The sequence below is a fragment of the Branchiostoma belcheri genome, unplaced genomic scaffold, assembly GCF_001625305.1.
Source record: "Branchiostoma belcheri isolate BF01 breed outbred unplaced genomic scaffold, Haploidv18h27 scaffold1, whole genome shotgun sequence".
Taxonomy (NCBI): Eukaryota; Metazoa; Chordata; class Leptocardii; order Amphioxiformes; family Branchiostomatidae; genus Branchiostoma; species Branchiostoma belcheri.
In genome coordinates, this window is record NW_017802379.1 from 8,885,705 (window position 1) to 8,905,574 (window position 19,870).

At 38.6% G+C, this 19,870-nt stretch overlaps 1 protein-coding gene across 2 annotated transcripts; it reads left to right on the plus strand.

Moving 5' to 3' along the window:
• The first annotated feature begins 53 nt into the window (after positions 1 to 53).
• On the plus strand, positions 54 to 9,143 carry LOC109465565. 2 transcript variants are annotated; one of them, XM_019762926.1, is made up of 5 exons: positions 54 to 264; positions 5,501 to 6,314; positions 7,186 to 8,400; positions 8,576 to 8,608; positions 8,870 to 9,143. In XM_019762926.1, exons 1-5 carry the CDS (start codon positions 124 to 126, stop codon positions 8,911 to 8,913), a joined length of 2,247 nt encoding a protein of 748 aa, XP_019618485.1. In that variant the 5' UTR covers positions 54 to 123; the 3' UTR covers positions 8,914 to 9,143. The 2 variants fall into 2 exon arrangements, with proteins under 2 accessions (XP_019618485.1, XP_019618490.1); XM_019762931.1 differs by having other exon boundaries at positions 82 to 264; positions 5,411 to 6,314.
• The last annotated feature ends 10,727 nt before the right edge of the window (positions 9,144 to 19,870 follow it).

Here is a 19,870-nt window from a genome sequence, read left to right on the forward strand (position 1 = left end):
ATTTTAGTATTTTTGGAGAGAAAATTTGTGGTTTCCTTGCCTTCAAATTACCCATCGTGCATTGCGAGCGCATGCGCTGAAGCCAAATAACAAGAGTAACTATGGCGCTCCTGTCTTTGGAAAATGGACATGAATTCAGTGGGAAAAGGCCCTAAAGAAAGGCACATAGCGTTTCTGTTAGCTGATGCACTTCGACAAGAAGATGCAGAGAAGTTCCTAGAAGTTTACGACACTGTTATTCCTCAGGAAATGCCCCTTGATGAGGTAAGAAGCGGTGGGTTTCGCCGGCCCTCTACCGGCCGAAGCATCCACCTGACAGTGCAAAATTCTTGACATTGCGATCGTTGCGGCACGCTTTCCAGCGCCGTTTTCCGTCGTTTGACACTAAAATTTCCTTCTTCTCCTTAACATTGTCTCAGACTTTCTCACAAACACTTATTCGAAGAGATTTGAGGCGATGAAAGTGGTGCTTTTCTTTGCAAAGCTGCGCCACATGTGAGTGCAAAAATGTACGCTCTTCCATCCATGGCGCCTTTTCTCTGACCAAAGTCGAACGATATATATCTCGTCATGATTCATCGTGATGATGGGGCGGGCGCGGGAAAAAAAGAGGTACGGCACTGAGCCTCAGATTGTAAAGCTGGAGGGTCCAGGTTTTGAACTAAAAAGGCTACCAGAGTTGTCAGTATTTGAAGGTTCCAGAAATTGTAAAATTATAGTCTTGGCAACACACATGTCATGTCAAAACGTGGGCACACTAGCGACTGCCGTTAGCCTGTAGGCATAAATTTTACACCGTAGTTGAGTTCACTCCATAGGTTTATGCCAGTATTATGCAGTTTGTGCCGACGCATATGATTATATTCTCGGTAAGATATTCCTAGCGTTTTTGCTGGTGGTAACACTTGACACGAGTTGTGTGTGCAGGTCACAGAACACTTTCCTATTCACGATTTTGGTTTTGAAGTTACTTCATATATATTGTTGTGTCAACATACATGTGGTTAAGGTTGAGGTTTTCTTCTAAGAATAGAAATGGTATAGAAGAAGTTTAATATTTCAGCGTCTTGTTCATGAACCACAATTGAGAATTAAAGAATTTGTTTACTCATTTGCACCAAAACATTAACGCCAATAATTATTTGCATTGTGTTTGGTACTTTCAGTTACTAGTACTTTCATTATGTTGATGTGTTTTCAGTCATTAGAAGCAATGTTGTAAATTAAATGCAGGCTTGTAAATGTGACAAAATTTAATTACTTTCAGTTACTTTTGTTATGTTGATTTGTTTTTAGTACTATAATTTAGAAACAATGTTGTAAATGAAATGCAGGCTTGTCAATGTGACAAAATTCTAGGCAAACCATATTTGGTCATATCATGACTCATACTATAGTCATAGCATTTTGATTCGCCCCTCGATTTTTGCAAAAAAAATTATCGTGCATTGCCAGCACATCACCATTCACCACCCACGCTTAGATTCAAATATAGGGTTGGCGTGGGAGGAACTATTACATTACAGTATATGGGTCGTTTCTTTGCCAATCTCCTGTTCAATTTGCCAAAACTGGTAATTAATTTTATGAAAAATAATCGTAAAAAAATATATTCATACCTATAGCAATGTCTGGTAGGACATAGCACCTGTTTTGGAGTATACTAAGTTGTTACTTTCAGGTGATCCATGAATTGAGATGTTATTTTTTGAATATGTTTATAATTAAATTCGTGACCATTGCAGAAGTTAAGTCTGTTTTGATCCTGTGCATATTAAACTACATTTGTAACTTAACCCTCAACCTGCTAAAGTAGCCATTTGGCACCAAATGAAGTACTGGTTTTATAATGCTGGTAACCCACCCCTAACAGGACTCAAAATTCATTTTTTGGAATAGGTGCACTGGTGCACCCAACCTAACAAATTGGGTGCACAAAATTTTCTGTGGGTGCACTATATAAGATAAAATAAGTAGAATATCAGCGAAAACTAATTATGTTTTGTTTCTAAAGAAAAGTACTACAAGAATGATTTTACTATTTTTCTGACACTTAGATGTTAAGAATATGCTAAATACTAGTACTACTCTAAATTTAACATCTTGACATATACTTAAAGTAAACCTACACAAAAACTTACACAAAACATTTGGGTGCCCAGCTCTAAATTTGGGTGCACTAAGGTGCACATGCACCCAGTATTTTGAGCCTTGCCTAAAGATAGGCATGCGTACATGACTTACATGTACATGTGCACGTAAACTGTATGTGCTGCAATTTGCGATATGCACACAGTATTATAATTTCTGTATGCATATAGATAGCATAATTGCCATGTGTTTGGTGAAACGTCTGAGAGCACACCTTTCATGGCTTTATAGAAAGCGACAGAAAGTTACGTTCATTCTGTAAGAAAAGGACATTCTATATCCCTTTTTACTATGTCACTTTGTTCCATTTCCATGGATAGTCAATGAAGAATATTAAGAAAAATTGTATATTGTATAGCTTGACAAAAATTAAGGGCCACTGTTATGTGTTGTATTGCCACATTGTGGGGAATAATATTATGCGCAGATTCAAGTCTATAAATAGAAGAATTCTGTTGTGCACCCAGGATGTTCTGTTTATACATAAATCTGTGTTAAGAGGGATTTATTTAGGTTGTCAACATCATATATCTATATGTTATTATTAATCTTTTATGTATACATCATGAAAAGTTGCAAGGTAAAATCATCATCATTTAGAGATTCATTGTTTCTGTTTGTAAGTACTTTCGGATTAAGATTAACAGCTTAAGATGTCCTTAATCTTAATGAATAGTAAAGATGCATGGTACAAAATAAAAGACAACCTTAACGTTTGTATATATTAAAGCTGACACGGGATCATTCACTCACTGTAAATCAGCTCCAGGTATAGACACTTTGATATAGTATTGTGAATTAGGAAAACAAATTCAAAGTTGCTTTGTATCAGGGTGATTTGGAAGTGTTTTCAGGGCTCCAAATAATGAGTGCACATATTATGATTTATGTTCACCCAAAACTAGAGCTGTGTGCCTATTTTTTGACTGAGTACACTGGTATAGTTGTATACCTAGATATTTGTAAAGTTAAGGTACAGCAGCATATATAATATAGTATAAAGCAATGTGTTATAAAATTCTTGACTTTTGACTTTGAGTGTCAGAAAAGATATCATACTTTTAAAGGTAGCTCTATAGAATTTCAGATTCTAGCAAAGATTCAGATTCTGTAAATAGGTTTTGCTGACATTTTTATGTTGTGGACCCAAAATTGTTTCTGTGCATTTAAATCTTTATATTAGCACTAGTGCACTCAGAAAATAAATTTTGAGCCCTGGTTTTTCATAACCCTGTAACGTTGGGCATACATGTCTGCTTTAATTCAAGCAAGGTCGTGTTCCGTCTCTTTTATACCCTGGCCCAGAGCTGCCCCCTGCTGGGCTACTGTAGCTGCAAAGGTCAACCGACAGCCAAATTGCTTTGCAGTGCCTCAATTGACGATTGCATCAGCATAGCAACTACCCTTAGTACTGCTCTAAAAGTCTGAATAGCAATTATTAGTATTATATGGCTTTTACTTTTAGGCTGAATTCATAGGTGGGCGTTTGCAGGCCAACAAAGCTGTAAAACATGTTTTATAGTACTACAATAAAAGGTATATTGATGAAGGTTAGACATCCAAGTAAACGATAGCCACAGACAATTCTACTACATACAAATTGTTCTAGAAAAACAGTATTTATGGAATATCTGGGAATGATCTCTGTAAATTTATCCAGTAGTAGAGTTTGAATTATTTAAGAGTACTATAAAAGCTTGCTTTACACTGATAAATTACATAGTTACTTTGAGTGACAACAAATCCATCCATCTAAAAAAACGTTTTCTTTTTCTGATGAATCAAAGGTACTATAAGTAATTAGTTAGTTAAACTAACTGTAAATTAATGTAACTCAGAGAAAATGTTTAAGACATCTGGCACATGTGCCCGAGTATCACTGACAACGCAGCATTACTGCAGAGGTTGTCCTACGTTTCTTGATTTGTTGCTTTAAGGTGATCAATGCCGGCTGGAACATCTCATGCAGAATTGAGTTCAAGTGGCTTTAAGTGGAGGATGTCAAGTTCCTGTATATCTAATACCATTAAAACCATACATCTCAAATCCACGTACATGTAGGGTTGAATGCAAAGGGCTGAAAGAGTAACAGGATCTTCCAAGTTGGGACTTGATCGCTCAGACATGAAATCTTTGGACAGAAATCATTTATTTGGTACATTATTTGACAGACTGATTCTTCATTCACACGATTCTTGGCAGAGACGCACAGTATACTCATTCACTGTCACAATGCACCACCCAAAGTCCTTGGAAATGTACAAAAGGAGACTATATGTTTATAAAAGGCATCTTCTTCTACTAAATGTATTCAGGGGTCTCCCCAGAAATTCTTACGTAAGAGGTGCTCCCTAATTCGGTTTATGAAAAATCAGGGAATTTTTGTGGAAATTCTAAGAGAAAACTAAATTTGAAAATTTTGGGAGAGGTGCTAGGATTTAGAGCAAAGGGGGAGCACCCTTGCTTCATTGCTTGGGGAGAGCCCCAGTACTAGTATTCCTTTAACATCTCAACATACATATATATGTACACAGATGTTAACCATATTAATTATATTTATATAAAAAGAAAGTATGCTTCTCTAAAGTTTAAGGGAATGTAGTTCTGACTTAGACTTGAAAATCTGAACTCAGGTAAATATAGAAATTAACATTCTGTTTTGGTGCCTCATATCATAGTAGTCAGTAGAATAACTTATCAAAGCTATACGACCCAATGGTAATGTCATGATCTGGGTACGTGGGCTGATCTTAATTTTATTCTGGTTGACATATTATGGGTGCAGCCCTCCAGACAGCAATACTTGATAGTGAAACAGTGGGCAACATTTTCAATATATTTCAGTTGAGAAACTTTGCATCTTAATATATACTTATTACATAGAAGTGTAATTTTGCTAAAATATGCTACATATATATTATGATAATGCAAACTATACAAAATCCATGAGAATTAAAAGGAGCCTTTTGATATTTTTTTTCTCTCAGTATTAATTATACTTGTACAAGGATTTACGTGTACTGAGAAACTGATGATTAGTAACTTCCAATAAGCACAATAATAACTTAAGCAATTATTATATAGCATATATTAGCATGCACAGACCTATTTTACTGTTATATTATGTAGGTACCGGTATATTGCATTGAAACTGTAGCTCTAATTTAAAGATCTGTCCTGTATTTGATTTTTCACCTTGTTCTTCTCACATTAAGGAGTGACTCTTGTTCTCTGTTTTTTCTCCTGTTTTTCCTCCCAGCTATCCTGGTGTGGTGTGTGCAGTGTTGAGTTTGGCGGGGGTGTGGGTGCCCATCTTTACATGCCACCGTTGTTCTGTCTTCACTACTAGGTAGATCACATCAAGGAACGTGCACGAGAGTTGTCCGAACTCCCCGAGGAAATCTTTCAGCAGGAATTCAGGCTTGTCAAACAATCCCTGACCCCGGAGAGTGGTCAGCCCCAAGCTGGTCAATCTGGGGGCGGTCAGTCGACTGACCTTCCCGAGGAATATTACCAACGCAAGCGCCGCCTGCAAAAACGCCCGCCCCAAGGTTGTAGCTCGGTGTCGACGGGAGGTAACAATACGGATAACCCAGGGCAGACGGGCCAGACAGGGACTTGTGGCCAAGCCCTGAAACATGCAAAAGTCGACGTCCTAGAAAAGATAGCAAAAACAACATCCGCACTCGCGGCTCTTCAGTCAGCTACCACCGAGTTAACGGTCATTCAAGAATCTGGGATCGTAGCCGACGATCAAGAAAAGGAAGAACAAGAATTGTCTGCTACTCCTAAACACCCCGTGTCCACGCGAGCCACACTTCCCTCACTTTCACAGTTGTATAAAACGGCCGAGAAACTAAAAGCTTCAAGCGAGCAGCTACGAAAAATGTGGGAAAACAGGGAAAGCGAGAAGCCGCCATTCGGATACCCTCCCGACGCTACCAGTATTACAAAATCCGCCATGACTCTCTTGAACAAGGGAGAGACTAAAGAGGGGGATACGAGTTCACTTGATGCAATCTGCAGTACCGGGCTGGAACGCCGGGGGTCCCTGGACAGTGGAAAGGATGATGATAGGCAGTATGAGTCGAGCGGGAGCAGGAGAAGCAGTGTTTCGCAAGGCGGTCGCAAAAAGAAGAAAAAGAAGAAGAAGGCTAATAAAAGTGAGTCCCTTCGTGTGGCAGCTAAATTTCGGGAACATTGTTTCATATCATCCAGCTTCTTTTCCCCGCAAAGGCCATGGTTTTGTTTGGAGATGTGCATGCACTTGTCCTAACCCTTTACCTTTGCACCATGTTGAATGGATTTGTCACATTCCTTTAACTTTTTATTTTTCAAAACAAACAATTCCATAATTTGTCTTGACACAATAAATTAGATGAGAAAGTGCATTAGAAAATTAACTGATGCATAAAATTACCAGCATTTCTGTTATTTTGGAATGTATTTGAAATCTGAAATGGTCATCTAGTACAACTGTCATTTAGCTTACGTAATTATAACACATGTACGTCGATGAAGGTTAGACATCCAGGTAATACGATATGCCAAAAAACAGTTACTCAAGCAATTTTCAAAATCATATCCAGTTGCTTGAGTAACTGTTTTTTGGCATATAACACATGTACACAAGCAAAATACATTCTACCGGATTATGACTCTGTATTAACAGTTTCTTTGTATACATGTATGATCATAATTCATAAACCGTATTTGTGACTTCTTAGAGGTGATATATTTTTATGACCTGGTTGCACTTTCAATGACTGTCCTCCATCCTTTATTTTGCCCTGTGATCTTCGTCTTTTCAAAAGAGTCAATAGATAGTATTTATTCCATAACTTAGAGGAAATGTCGATGCATTGATAAAATGTGTCTTGAAGTACAACAGCTAACTATTCAATAGTACCTTTACATGCTACATAACCCTGTAACTTAGTGTAAGCAGTACATAAAGCTGCTTCAGCAGGCAGGAGGTTAATGTTTGCTGCCACTGTCTATTTGTTCTAACAGTTAACGTCTGTATTTCTTCAGGTGGAAAGCAACAGTCTGTGGGTGCCTTAAAGTCAGCCTCATCAGAATGTTCTATAGACAGTGATAGTGGGACCATAAACAGCCAAGATGGGGCTAGCTCCAACTCAATCGACAGCGGTAAGAGCAATGCTTCTAACCCCGAAAAGAAGGAAACAACAGATCCTATTGTTATAGAAAAAACACAAGAGAACCCCGAAAAATTAACTCTTACCAGTAACGGACTCTCGAAGGACATGGTGAAGGGAAATGCCGCGCGGATCGGGAGCGAGATAATGAACGTACAGCAGCAAAATTCTACCGAAATTCCTCTGACTCCGGGAACTATGCAAGATGGAACAACGAAACCCGTAGGACAGTCGGCTTCAAGTCCTTGGGGAGGGGGAATGACCTACGCTAGTAAACTAAAAGCAGGGCTAGAGAAGTTTCGCGAGGGGGAGAACCCTAGCTTGAACAAAGACGCCATGGACGGAGAGGGGAGTGGGAACATTGTCTTGCCAGAGGGAAGTGATGTGATTGTGCCAAACGGATTACCGGTGGTGGAAATTTGTCTGAAGGAAGACGAGTCGACGCCTCGCGAGGCGGGGGGCGCGTACGATAATGCCAAAAGCCAGGAGGGAGAGGGTTGTCCCCACCCTGCCAATCTGGAAAAGAACGTTACACAGAGCAAAGGGACTGGAAAGGTCGACCTTGCGGAGGTCAAGGGGCCCTCAGAAGCCTACGCGAGGAAGGTGTGCACGCGTGCCACCCCCTTAGGCGCGGTGTCGTGTTCGGAAACACTCGGGAAGGAGGACTCCTCCCTTCAGGCCATCCTTCTCAACTTTGAAAACAGTCCGTTTCAGTTTCTCTCGCCGTCGGAAGTGTTTGATGGACCCAACAACGTTAACGCGGACAGTGCAATCCAAGGTAGTAATGAATCGGAGGACATGTCGGCTGCGGGGGACGCGGGGAAGGTACACGTGAGGGTGAGCAGGGATTTCTCCCTCACACCCCCCGAGGTCCCCCAGTACGAGTTTGGACTGGGGAATACTGTCTTGCCAGGTAGTATAGGTGTAGTCATGATGGACAATGCTGCTGTAAAAAATGTAGACATGACCAAAGGGAACTACGTCACACACAAAGAGGACCCTGGGGTACACACGGAGAGACCCCCCGTTCCCTCTGTACCTGAGGAAATAACATACAACTTTCAGGAGGCTGCCAACTACTTGTACAGAGGTAAGGGATTCAAGCTTTGTTTCATCACTTTTGTCATTGCTAAAACTATCTTGAAATACATTTTTGCACACCTGCACCACTCAGAATTTAGGAGTATGTGTTGTAAGCATACTAAATACTGTAAGAAACCATTGCCATTTCTCAATTACTTAACTATTCCTGTTTTGTTTTCTAGAATGGGAACAAACCTTTAAGCAGTGTCAAGAAGGTTAGTATGTATAATTTTTATCAATTGATAAGTCCCTGTTAAGTCAAGAAAAATAGATGTCTTTTGTTTAAAAAATGTAAATGTTTAAGTTTTGTGGTAAAGCAAAATTGTAGGCTGTATTAACCCTCTCACTGTTGCATAACCATGTAAGCAATTCACTATCCTTTTGCATGTGGTAGCCTAAGCTCTGTCATGAAAGTATGATTTTCAATTCAATCAATTTGTCAAATCAAAATCTTCCATGCTTGTATTTTTCCCCAGATCCAACAAAAGTGCAGTACTACAAGAGCGGGCTTTCAGCGTAGCTACGGTATAAACCAAGGAAACAACAACAGTCTACGCTTCAAAATCGCCATTCAAATCAAAAATCATTACATACACTTTCCTTCAGAGAAGAGACCCACGGAGTGAGTGTTACATGGAGACATTTCTGCGTGACTGTATGTCACATTCACAGAGAGCAACACGCTAGCAAGTGTGGTAAACTTGTTAGGCCTCAATAACAATGAATCGGGAATGCTCTTTTCCATCAAGGACTATAACCGGGCTAGAGACTACCACCACTACACAGTAGATAGTTATGAACATTGTTAGCTAAGTATAGCTGATGAACAGCATCTACCCATTATTACAAAGACTGGATGGGGAAAATCTTTGGACAACATAACACGTACCATACGCATGAGCCTGCTAAGGCTCAACAGCATCGGAAGTGAAATTTAACGAAAAACAAGAAAAAAAAAGCTGACAAGACTCACTGACGAGCAACTTGGATCCAGTATAGCCATTTTACAACTAAGTTACTGCAGAGTTACTGCCGTGGCTATGGAGAGGGTATGCTAATAATTGTGACAACTGGTTTAATCATTCAGTGCTGGGGAGGTGTACCATTAACGACTTTTCTTGATTTTTGCTCCATCGAAAAGGAGGAATCCTTAAAACCTGCCAATTTTAAAGGGTTTTTCGGTGTTACCTGTTGGAGTTTCTGTTCAACAAACATTCTGCCATGCAATTTAATAGGCAGAACGTTTACTAAGCGCTTTCATGTGCAAAGAACTACCATATGTAAGTTTTAAACTACAGATTTTTGCAGTACTAGTCATAACAGATAGGAGGAGCTTTTGTACTCATTACACACTATCCTGAAGTACTGTTGTGTGAGTGGATGTCCTGTACAGGTAGCTTTGAGCAGCATTTCAATCTGGACGCAGTTTGAACATCACAAACCAAAGTTGGGCTTGTACCCATAATGTACATTGTAAGTAAATAGTACCAGCTAAAGCTGTCTTTGCAGAAGGTTAAGTTTTGTATCAAAATCTCTGAGAAAAAAAAAGAAAACAAAGAACAAAAATGTGCTGTAAAACAGTGTTAGGGAATAATATGTTTCAAACATGACAAATATCTAAAGTTTTATGCAGCTATATGAAGAATTTTTGTAAGTAAACTGTACATAATTGTTCAAAGGTTAGGAAAATTGTTGAATGTTTTCAGCCCTGTAATATTTCATAACTCAAGAAACTCCAACAAAATTGAAGGAATCAGGCATTTACCTAGATAAATGACATGCTTTCTGAGCCATAGTGTAAAAAGAAAAAGGATGATATGCATTTCACTTTTAGTCCATTTCTCTTTGCAATTATTAAGTGTTCAAGCACACAATAGGCTGCATCATCCACAATATTTCAACATTTTCATGAGTTTCAGCATTGTACTAGTTGTTTAGGTTAATTGTAATTCGTCATTCTTCCACAGTAATCATTGTAAGTATATGGAAACTATTTGTATTGAATCATTTGAAGGTTAAAGAAAAAACAGTATACTGGTGCCATGTGAAAGAAATCAACGGTTTACCTCTATTATTAACTTTGTCCCTCCCTTGCACCAATGTTTTGTTCAAATTATTGAACAAATCTTGTGTCAACTGAACGTAATTTAAAAAAAGAACCTTTTCGACCTTGATAGTCCAAAGCCCTGCCCACCCATCAAAACATGTAAGTACAGAGTAAAAACATAAAAATGCAACATGTGACAGACATGCAGCCACTCTCATTGGTCAAACTGCTAATTGCTGTTCCCTCATTGGTCAAACCACTAATGGCAGTTCATTGGTCAAACTGCTAATTGCTGTTCTCTCATTGGTCAAACCACTAATGGCAGTTCATTGGTTGAACTGCTAATTGTGATTGACAGAATTTTGAAGCGTCTATGGCTGTAAAGGTGACACTGTTAGAAGTTTAAAATTACAGAGAATTTTTGGAAAATTTCTGCCCACTCCCCAAAAAAAGGCTTTTTATGTATAAAATCCAGTAAGAAAATGAGTCCGTGCGAGAAAAAAGCCTTTCAGACATCTACCAACTGCAGTAAAATTGTTCCTTGCCAGATAAAGCATTGAAAATCTAAGATGATGCATCTCATCTGCAGGATTTGGGGATGCAATTCAAAAGGGGCAAAATATATAAGCATGCTGTTTTAGCTGGTACCACTTGGACACTATAACCGGCCCTAGATACTCCCTGAAATGGGATGGCTCCTTGTGTATATAAATGAAAAAGGCCAACAATCAATGCCCATAGCACAGCAGACTGATAGAGTAGGTTAAAATAGATACACGGCACCATTTAAAACATTTGTCATCGAAAACTAGATGATTGCACGAGGGAGGGAATGAAATGAGCTGGCAAGAAGGAATCGCAATGTCTCACCGTCTTTTTGAAATGCTTTGTAAAGCCACCCAGCCCTACACGTCTTTCAAAAGCATTGGATTCAAAACAACGCATGATTCAAATAGTGAAGTGAGAAACTTAACTCATTATAAAGTACTTTTGGTTGAAGCTGAAGTTGTTTTTGAGGATGCTCCTAAATCTGATACTATGAGTTTGTAATTAGTGTAACGTCAAGCTAATTTGAACCTGGTCTTGTGTAGCACATCAGAATGGACTGCGCCTGTGTGAAACTACATAATATATTGTGCATCGCACTTCAGCAGAATGTCTTGTTTAAGGTCATATTCGCATATTTAAGGATGACATCTTCTATAGTTTTCAAATGTTGTGTTGGTAAAAGTATCGTCTGTAACATGAAAACGTTTGAAGTAATGCTTACCAAACATCCACTGGAAACTCTGAAAAATTTGGGTGCAGTACGTTCTGCTGACATGCTGTCTTGTGTTCTAGTGAAAGTCCCCCCCTCCTAATGTAATAACTTAATGCTGCTTGCTCATTGGCCAGAAGGTCAAATATTATAAGACATTGTGAAAAATAGATATGAAAGAATATTTCTATGTAATTTGATATGTTGATACCACCAAATAGCTACCATGGCAAGTGCTGGCATTAAATGAGATTTAACTTTGTAAATTACCTTAATTTGCTTGGCTCAGTGTGGAGGTATTCTGTAAAATGTTTTTTTTTTTTTGTAAGCGTATCTTTTTTGGCCTTTATGCTGAAGTTTACATGTCAAAACAATGCATTATTATTATTGATCAAATAGACCATATATAAGTTAAGCAATTTGTAACTGAACTATGGAAAAAGCCAAGACTTTCAGCTTGTTGCAAGAGAAAAGGACGAAGTTTAAGAATATGTGTTACGTTTATGTACATATTTAAGAATGTTTTTGATGCGGTGCAATACATGATTATATATTCTGTCTCCCAGTTCGTAAAGGTATCCCCTATTATATGTCGATTTAAAAATGATGTTATGCCTGTTATAAGTTGTATGATATGTGGCATGTAGTTAGCAACTTGGGTGGGATGAGTCAGAAATTCTTCCTATATTCAAGACCTATCAACTCTTATACTACAAGACAGTGTTTAACATCAATTATTGGATTGAGTGGATTATAATTGTGTCCTACGAAACTTCGATTGGACTTTGTGTTTAACACTAGATATTAGGGAAAAGGATCCAAATGCAACAAAACTTGATTCAAATGAAATATTTTAGTATTGGAAAAGTGTTTTCAGGCCCAGAAATATTATGATTCCCTGTCAAAAGACTTTTGAAGAGGTTCTGATTGGTTGTGTATTAAACAGTGTAATATAACAGTTCACTCATTTTAGAATGAAGTCTTAAACATATGAGCAAAATGTTAGTTTTGGTCACTTTTTCGACATAAAAACAACGAAAGCAAATCTTGAACAAGTTCACACACAAAAAGAGAAAATATTCAAATAATTTAGCCACCACCTCAATCCAAATGTTAAACATTTTCTCTCGAAGCATAATTTAAACATTGTTCTTGTCATGTAAAACTTCCAACACTGTACCAAATATTTCTGGTGTGTTTTAAGAAGCTATGTCACTCCAGATTGCAGTCATGTACATTGTATAAGTCATCAAAGCTCCACTACATAAGAAATATTAGTAATCCATTGAAATTTGCAGAACTGTGACAAAAATGAGAAAGGTCACTATTATTCAACATGACATGTCAGTTTCTCATAATGCATATAGCTATACGAATTCTCTAGTTATTTTTTGTAGTAAATTGTTGCGTAATATATGACTAAAGTAGGGCTGGAATATAGCTTTTACACCATTGTTACAAGGACATACGGTACATGTATAGTGTAGTAAGGCTAAAAAACTGCACAGCAACTAGTAAATTTGCTGCTGTAAGCCAACATTCTGTGCAAGCTCCCATGCAAAAATTTGGATCTTAGGATCATCCCAAAATACTTTTTTCTTTCAGTTTCGGTAATTTTATTTCTTTGTGTAGGTTATATGGTTCCAGTAGATACAAAATGTATCTGTTAAAATTATGTTTTGTTTGAGTGGTGGCCAGGTCTTTCTAAAGTGTAATCTTTTAACCTTCAACCCGCTAAGGTAGCCATTTTGCACCAGATTTGTATTGATTCCTACGTTAGGGCAGCAGGAAGAAGGTTAAAGAGTGTAGGCTGTGCATTTCCCGTTTTGAAAAAGCATCGAGTGTCACTGCAGTTTGGATCAAACTATCATTTTTTCCAAATTGTCATGTTTTTTTTGTCAACATTTGCATGTTTTTCTACATCGCATCAACAACGAGTTGTTTTATATTAAAATGTAAAATTGTGCATACAATGTTTCAAACCTGTCAACTTTTTGTATCCATTATCTTTGTTGTCACTTCAGTCAGAATTCTGTAATGTACTCATTCCCTGGTCCATACATGTATAACCTGAGCAATTTCTATATTATACGAATTCAATGAAGAAAACAAGAAAGCTATCTTTGTCACTGTCCCAATTCTGTTTCATGTACTATATGTTGCTATCCGAATTTCCTAGTGACATTCTTGTATTTAAGATATTATTTCCAAAACAAAAAGAACATTTGTTACATTTCACTGATCTTCAGTGTATCTAGAATTTGCACCACAAAGCCATTGGAAAATCAGCTTTAAACAAAAATCATAATAGTCAAGGCAATTGTATTGACTTTTATGGTTAAAGTTGTTCCTTGTTACCATGCATGTCTATATGTATATCCATTCTAGTTAATACCAGTTTAAAACTCTGTTATGAATTCATGTGAAACGTCCCAACTTTTGTCAGCACATACAGTTGTCATCTCACATGTTTGTATACCTGGAAAGTACAAGTAGGTAATGGTCATGTTTAATGCCTGACATCACATTGAATGTATGGTATACCATGGGCTTGATGCTGTACAAAATTGTGAGCTCCAGTGTGAAAATGTCTGTAAATAGACAAAACTCATCTGATCTCTCATGTTGTCTGTATGTATGTACCACCAGGTTTCGGTCCCCCATGCACTTTGGAAGCCTTTTGTTGCTCAATGCAATAAAGATAGTTTTGCAACAGCACAGTCTGGTGATCTTGGTTGGTGTACATGTTTGGAAGTATTGTTTTTGGTGGGTGAGCTGTTGGTTTGTCCAGACTGAGTAGGTTGTCAATGGTGGCAAGATTGACAGGCAGAATGACAGGTCAACAAAAGGTCAGATACAGGAAATGGGGTGAAGTTTTTCTTTATTTTTCAAATCCAAAAACATTTGTAGTCTATCGCTTTTATTTATTTTGGGTGTTTGTGTTTCTCCAGAGTAGGTTGACAGCATGTGGGTGGGGGAGATTGACAGGTTAAAAGTGCAGACACAGGAAATGGGGTGAACTTAAAGTTCATACAAATATTCATACAACACAAAATAGAACATGATTATTGTACACCACTTTTCATTATTCATTTACAATGTCTGGAATTGACAGAAATGATAATTCTTCAATTCTTTTGAATATCTTTTAAATTAAGAACATACTTGTTCTTTGATTTTCATAACGATGTCAGGAATGGACGAAACATAATTGTACTCCATTTTTCAATATCATCTCACAGTATGCTTGATGGACTAACATGAAATAGACATGATTAAGATCCTGTGATATCATGCTGTAGTTCCGACCAGATATGATAGGGGTCTTGCACAGACTACCGTGTACATTGGGGAATCGTAGACTGGTCTGTTTGCTGGTGAATGGATAGTGTTCAGCACCAGGGACAGGTCTGTTTGCGTGCGTGCTTGTGTATGTGTGCGTGCGTGCGTGCGTGTGTTGTTGCTGCTGCTGCTGCTGTTGTTCAGCACCAAGAACATATGTAATGATGGTGTTCAGCACCAAGGACAGATCCCATTGCTTGATTTACTAGTATCTGGCATTCATCGTTTTGTAAACAGAAAGACATTTCCATGCAATGATATTCGAACAACAAAGTAAGGTATAAACTTCCCCTTCTGTACCTCAAGGTACGCGATGTAATTCTTACCATTGGAGACTATCATGATAGGAACAATTCTCCCTTCCTATCTAGTAAAAAGTTATTTTAGAATGTATGACCTCTCTTCTACGTCAAGGTTCTACCAGACAGACAGACCTCTAAATCAAATCAAATCATCTCCAATCGTTACGTCCGCCCGTTTCAACATCAATATATTTCTGAGGCGGTCTGTATGACCTCTCCCTTACATTAGGGTCGCACCACAGACAAAACTCTAAATCCAATTAGGCCACAGCAAGTAATTTTCATGGATGACATCAGCGCGCGCATTAATTTTCGCCTGATTCGGGAAAAAAATTGTTGCCTTCTGACAGTGGTCAACATGCCGAAAATGGGCAAAGATGTCTGTTGCCATGCCGGAAGGTGGATGGCAAATAACTATGAAAAGAGAAGACAAGAAAAGGCTCTGATTGAATGCTTTGGGGTGTTTTTTTTGTGGCTATGTATAGGTGATGAACCCACTGAATCAAAAATATTTGTATACAATGATTGAGTCAAAATTTTAAAATGTAGGAACCTTGTTTTTTCCGGCCCGCTTTGTTTCTTTTTCGCCCGCTCGCATTAGATTTGGAGTCTGCGGAAGATGTCATCCATAAAATTTACTTGCTGTGGCCTTAGAGAGTCGCACCAGAGAAAGAACTCTAAATCCAATTATTTCCAACCGTATGGGACGCCCTTGGCCTTCCCAACGTGCATCTACGTTATTGAAGTCATATTGTCCAAGTTAGGCAATGTTGATTTGATTATATGGATGACATCCTCTGGGAACCCCAAAACTGATGCGAGCGCGCGAATAAAAAAAAACGTTTTGCAAAAAAAAAGGTCGAACAAATGACAGAGTATGGTATGGCGAATAATCTACTCTTTAAATTCATTTCTTTGCATTTTAGTTTTTTTGTTTCATTTTGGCATTCTACGACGTTGGAATCGTTTTCAAATATTTTTTTGGCAACTTTCGGTATATATTTGCTCATTTTGTAACTGTTTTGTACAATTTACAGTGTGGTCGGAAACTTTTTTTTTTTGGAAACGGCCGAAAATTCATGCGCGCGCGGATGTCATCCATATAATCAAATCAACATGGCCTTATATCACGTTATGAAATATTTGACCAGGTTATCCAATTGGGTAGATTTCTTTTACGCGGATTTCTGAAACATCTGTGGGTCGTAACAAATTGCCTACATGAAGACAGCCTATGGCTATCTTACTATATACGGTGAAATTTCATTCGTCGTAGCAAGGTCGTAGGTTGTCGTACGATTTTGAGTTTTCAAGCAGACTATGACAGAATCAACCACCGACAAGGATCCACGACAGCCTTTCCCGTAGCAAGACAGATCTAGTTTGCATAGGATTTTTGCACGACTATTCAAAGAATATAATTTGGAATCGTACGACGATCGTGCGACGTTTGTGCATTGTCGGCTATAAGTTTTGCACATGTTCGTGCTTTCTCTTCATACCCTATAAGAATTCCAATCCTTAAGCACGGATTAAAGTATGCGTAAATGTTTACTAGAGTGAAAAAATTAACCTTAACTATCCGAAGAATATAGGACCCTTAATTTTCAATCGTACGACGATGGTGCGACGTTTTCGCATAGTAGGCTATACGTTTTGTACATGGTTGTGCTCACTGTTCATACCCTATCAAAATTCCAATCCTTAGACACAGATTAAAGTATACGTAACTGTTCACTAGAGTGACAAAATTAACCCTAACGTATGCTTAAGGGTGGGTTTAAAGATAGGATTTCGTGCAGTGTATAATTGTCTCTTCAATTAGGACGTGGGGCAATATACCGTACCCATGTGGTGTTGGAGAGCCTAGAGCGTTCTCATTAAGAACTTTCAGCCTTTTTTATTTAGAACGTATATGTGACACTACAGGCTATAATTGTTGCACGAGTACGTACTTTCTTTACATATCCTACCGTAAGTATCTTTTCAATTAGGACGTGGGGCAATATATCATAGCCAAATGGGTTTCAAGGGTCCAGAGAGTTCTCATTAAGAACTTTCAGCCTATTTTATCTACTGAAACTTAAGTGTGTGATGGTACGTGTCTTGAATGTACAAAGACAGTTCGTTATGATCCTTCTATCTGGCCGGTGTGATTTTGAATGATGAGGCCACACCAATTTAATTTGTTGGTTCTCGGATTCGTCTCTTCATTTTTTTCTGATTTGCAAAAAAAAATTATTATTCTCAATCAACTAAAAAAATGCTCATATTTTGCCCCCAGCAATTGAGGAAAGTCCTTTTCTTCCTAGTTGTTACAGGTTTTCTATCTATCAATGCAGTGTTTGATTAAAAGTTCAAAATTCATTCTTTAAATATTAACCCAGCCTTTTGTGTTGACTTCATGGCTCCTATCAAAGCATTTGGGACTATAATAGGATGCCTAGACCTGTTTTTATTTTTATTTTTCGCCCTGTCGCTCCATATTTTTTCTGGAACCAACAAATTAAATTGGTGTGGCCTTATGATCTTTCTATCTGGCCGGTGTGATTTTGAATGATGAAGTTCTATACGAAATCGGTGGCTTTGTGTGATAGCGACGAGCCACGCTGGGAAATATAATTAGTCTGGCTCTTTATTCTGCTATCAGTGGACCTTATCCCCGCCTAATTCTATAGCTACGTGATTGCTAATCAAATGCACATTGGTAAGGTATATCTACTGTATGTAACACAATACAGCCCCCCCCCCCCCCTCCTACAGGCGTATGCAGTGCAGTTTTACGGAATACAGTGTAATTTTTACGGAGTACAGTGCAATTTTACGGAATACAGTACAATCGTATTAGTATACAGTGCAATTTTACTGAATATAGTGCAATCGTAGTAGTACACTAGTAAAATTGCACTGTACTGTATTGCGTAAAATTGCACTATATACTAGTAAAATTGCACTGTATTCCGTAAAATTGCACTGTATACTCTGGCACCCCTACTCTAGCCTGCGGGAAGGATTTGTTTAAGTGCAATACCAACATGGGTTGTCATTCAACTGCTGATGGTATCAAGTTCAACAGAATAGTTTTATAGGCCATTATATGTACAACCGTTTTGAATTATTGTGTGTGAGTGTGCACATGCTAAAACTGTATTGTATATTCATGGGGGAAATACCCGATTGAATTATATAATGGAATGGATCTCAAATACTGTTTAAAGTTAAAACTTTTGGTCCAACACAAAAATTCTCTTACCTAGAGCTTTTGACCAGTCGCTCTGGTCTTCCTCAATAGACTGACCCAGTGAGGCTTGTCACGTGGCTTCTTTGAAGTGTGACGTCAACCTGGGTCAAAGGTATCTGGTAGACAATGTCGGCCCCCGTCGCGGTTAAGTGAAGGATGGTGGGCCCTGATGTAAATAGACACTGATCTCAAATACTATAATGTATGATGTAACTTACTCTGCTGTTACACCATGGTTCCTGTTTCATTCCATGATTACACAGTACACTTTCCTGGCGACCTTATACCACCACATCCTACCACTCGGCGTATACCTGGTCAATCAACTGAAACCCAATCTCCACCCACTCCCAATCCTCGCTACTGAAGACAATACAGTACATACAAAACTAGATACAAATATACATTCTCAAAACGTTTTGGCCTCAGCTTTTAGTAGTTTGCATAGGCCTCTCCTCTACATGAGTAGTAAGAGGCCATTTGCCCAAAAAAATAATTAGTTATGTTTACCGGAGGAAACATATTGCTTTTGCTCTGTTTCCTCTTCTTCTTCTCCAAACCAATTAGGTCAATGACCTGAACCAGACGTCTGTCACCATGGTAACTAGTGTTGGGTTATATCATGTTGCAATTTTATAGCAGGAGGGATGTAGACTCTTGTCTGACCATATATATGGATGTGTTTGAGTAAGAATTAACTGTGAGATCAGACCATATGCGGAGGTAAACATTATGCATTTGCTTTGCAAATGTTACCTTTCTGGTTCAGTAATGAAATGCCGAATCAGCTAGCCTACAAAAGGTATCCCTCTGCTCCGAAAGAATTCGACAAATGTTACAAACTATTTTCGATCACAATAAATCGCAGCCAAAAGTAAGATACATGGCGGTAACGTTGACCCATATTCTGGTACAGGTTTTCAGCGGGACTCCGCCTTTGTTTTCTAGCGGATTTTCGCAGTGTGGGGCTCAGGGTAGAGCCTAATTGGGCCCCTGACGTGTTTCACGTGTGAAATCCCTTTCTGCGCCATACAATTTGTTGTAATCAAATTTAGCCAGTAAAGCCGGCGTCTGTACGAGTCTGGAATGGTTTGTATCAACATGCGGCGCGTCAGTGTTAAGATCAGTTCACTCCGCCTCTTCTCATTAGCCGTGGACTGGGATTACGACCACAGTTGTGGGAAAATACACCATCTTCAGACTTCATTAGGCGGGCGGACTCAATTTTCACCGGCGCGGTTCTCCGTGATATCCGCTTGAGAGACCCCCGAGGCCACGGCGATTGTC

What these genes read in the sequence shown, in the direction of transcription:
- LOC109465565 (XM_019762926.1), top strand. Translation starts at nt 124, where the DNA reads ATGGACATGAATTCAGTGGGAAAAGGCCCTAAAGAAAGGCACATAGCG. An exon ending in TGCCAACTACTTGTACAGAG is followed by an intron (nt 8,401 to 8,575) that starts GTAAGGGATTCA and finishes TTTGTTTTCTAG; the next exon opens with AATGGGAACAAACCTTTAAG. An exon ending in CTTTAAGCAGTGTCAAGAAG is followed by an intron (nt 8,609 to 8,869) that starts GTTAGTATGTAT and finishes ATTTTTCCCCAG; the next exon opens with ATCCAACAAAAGTGCAGTAC.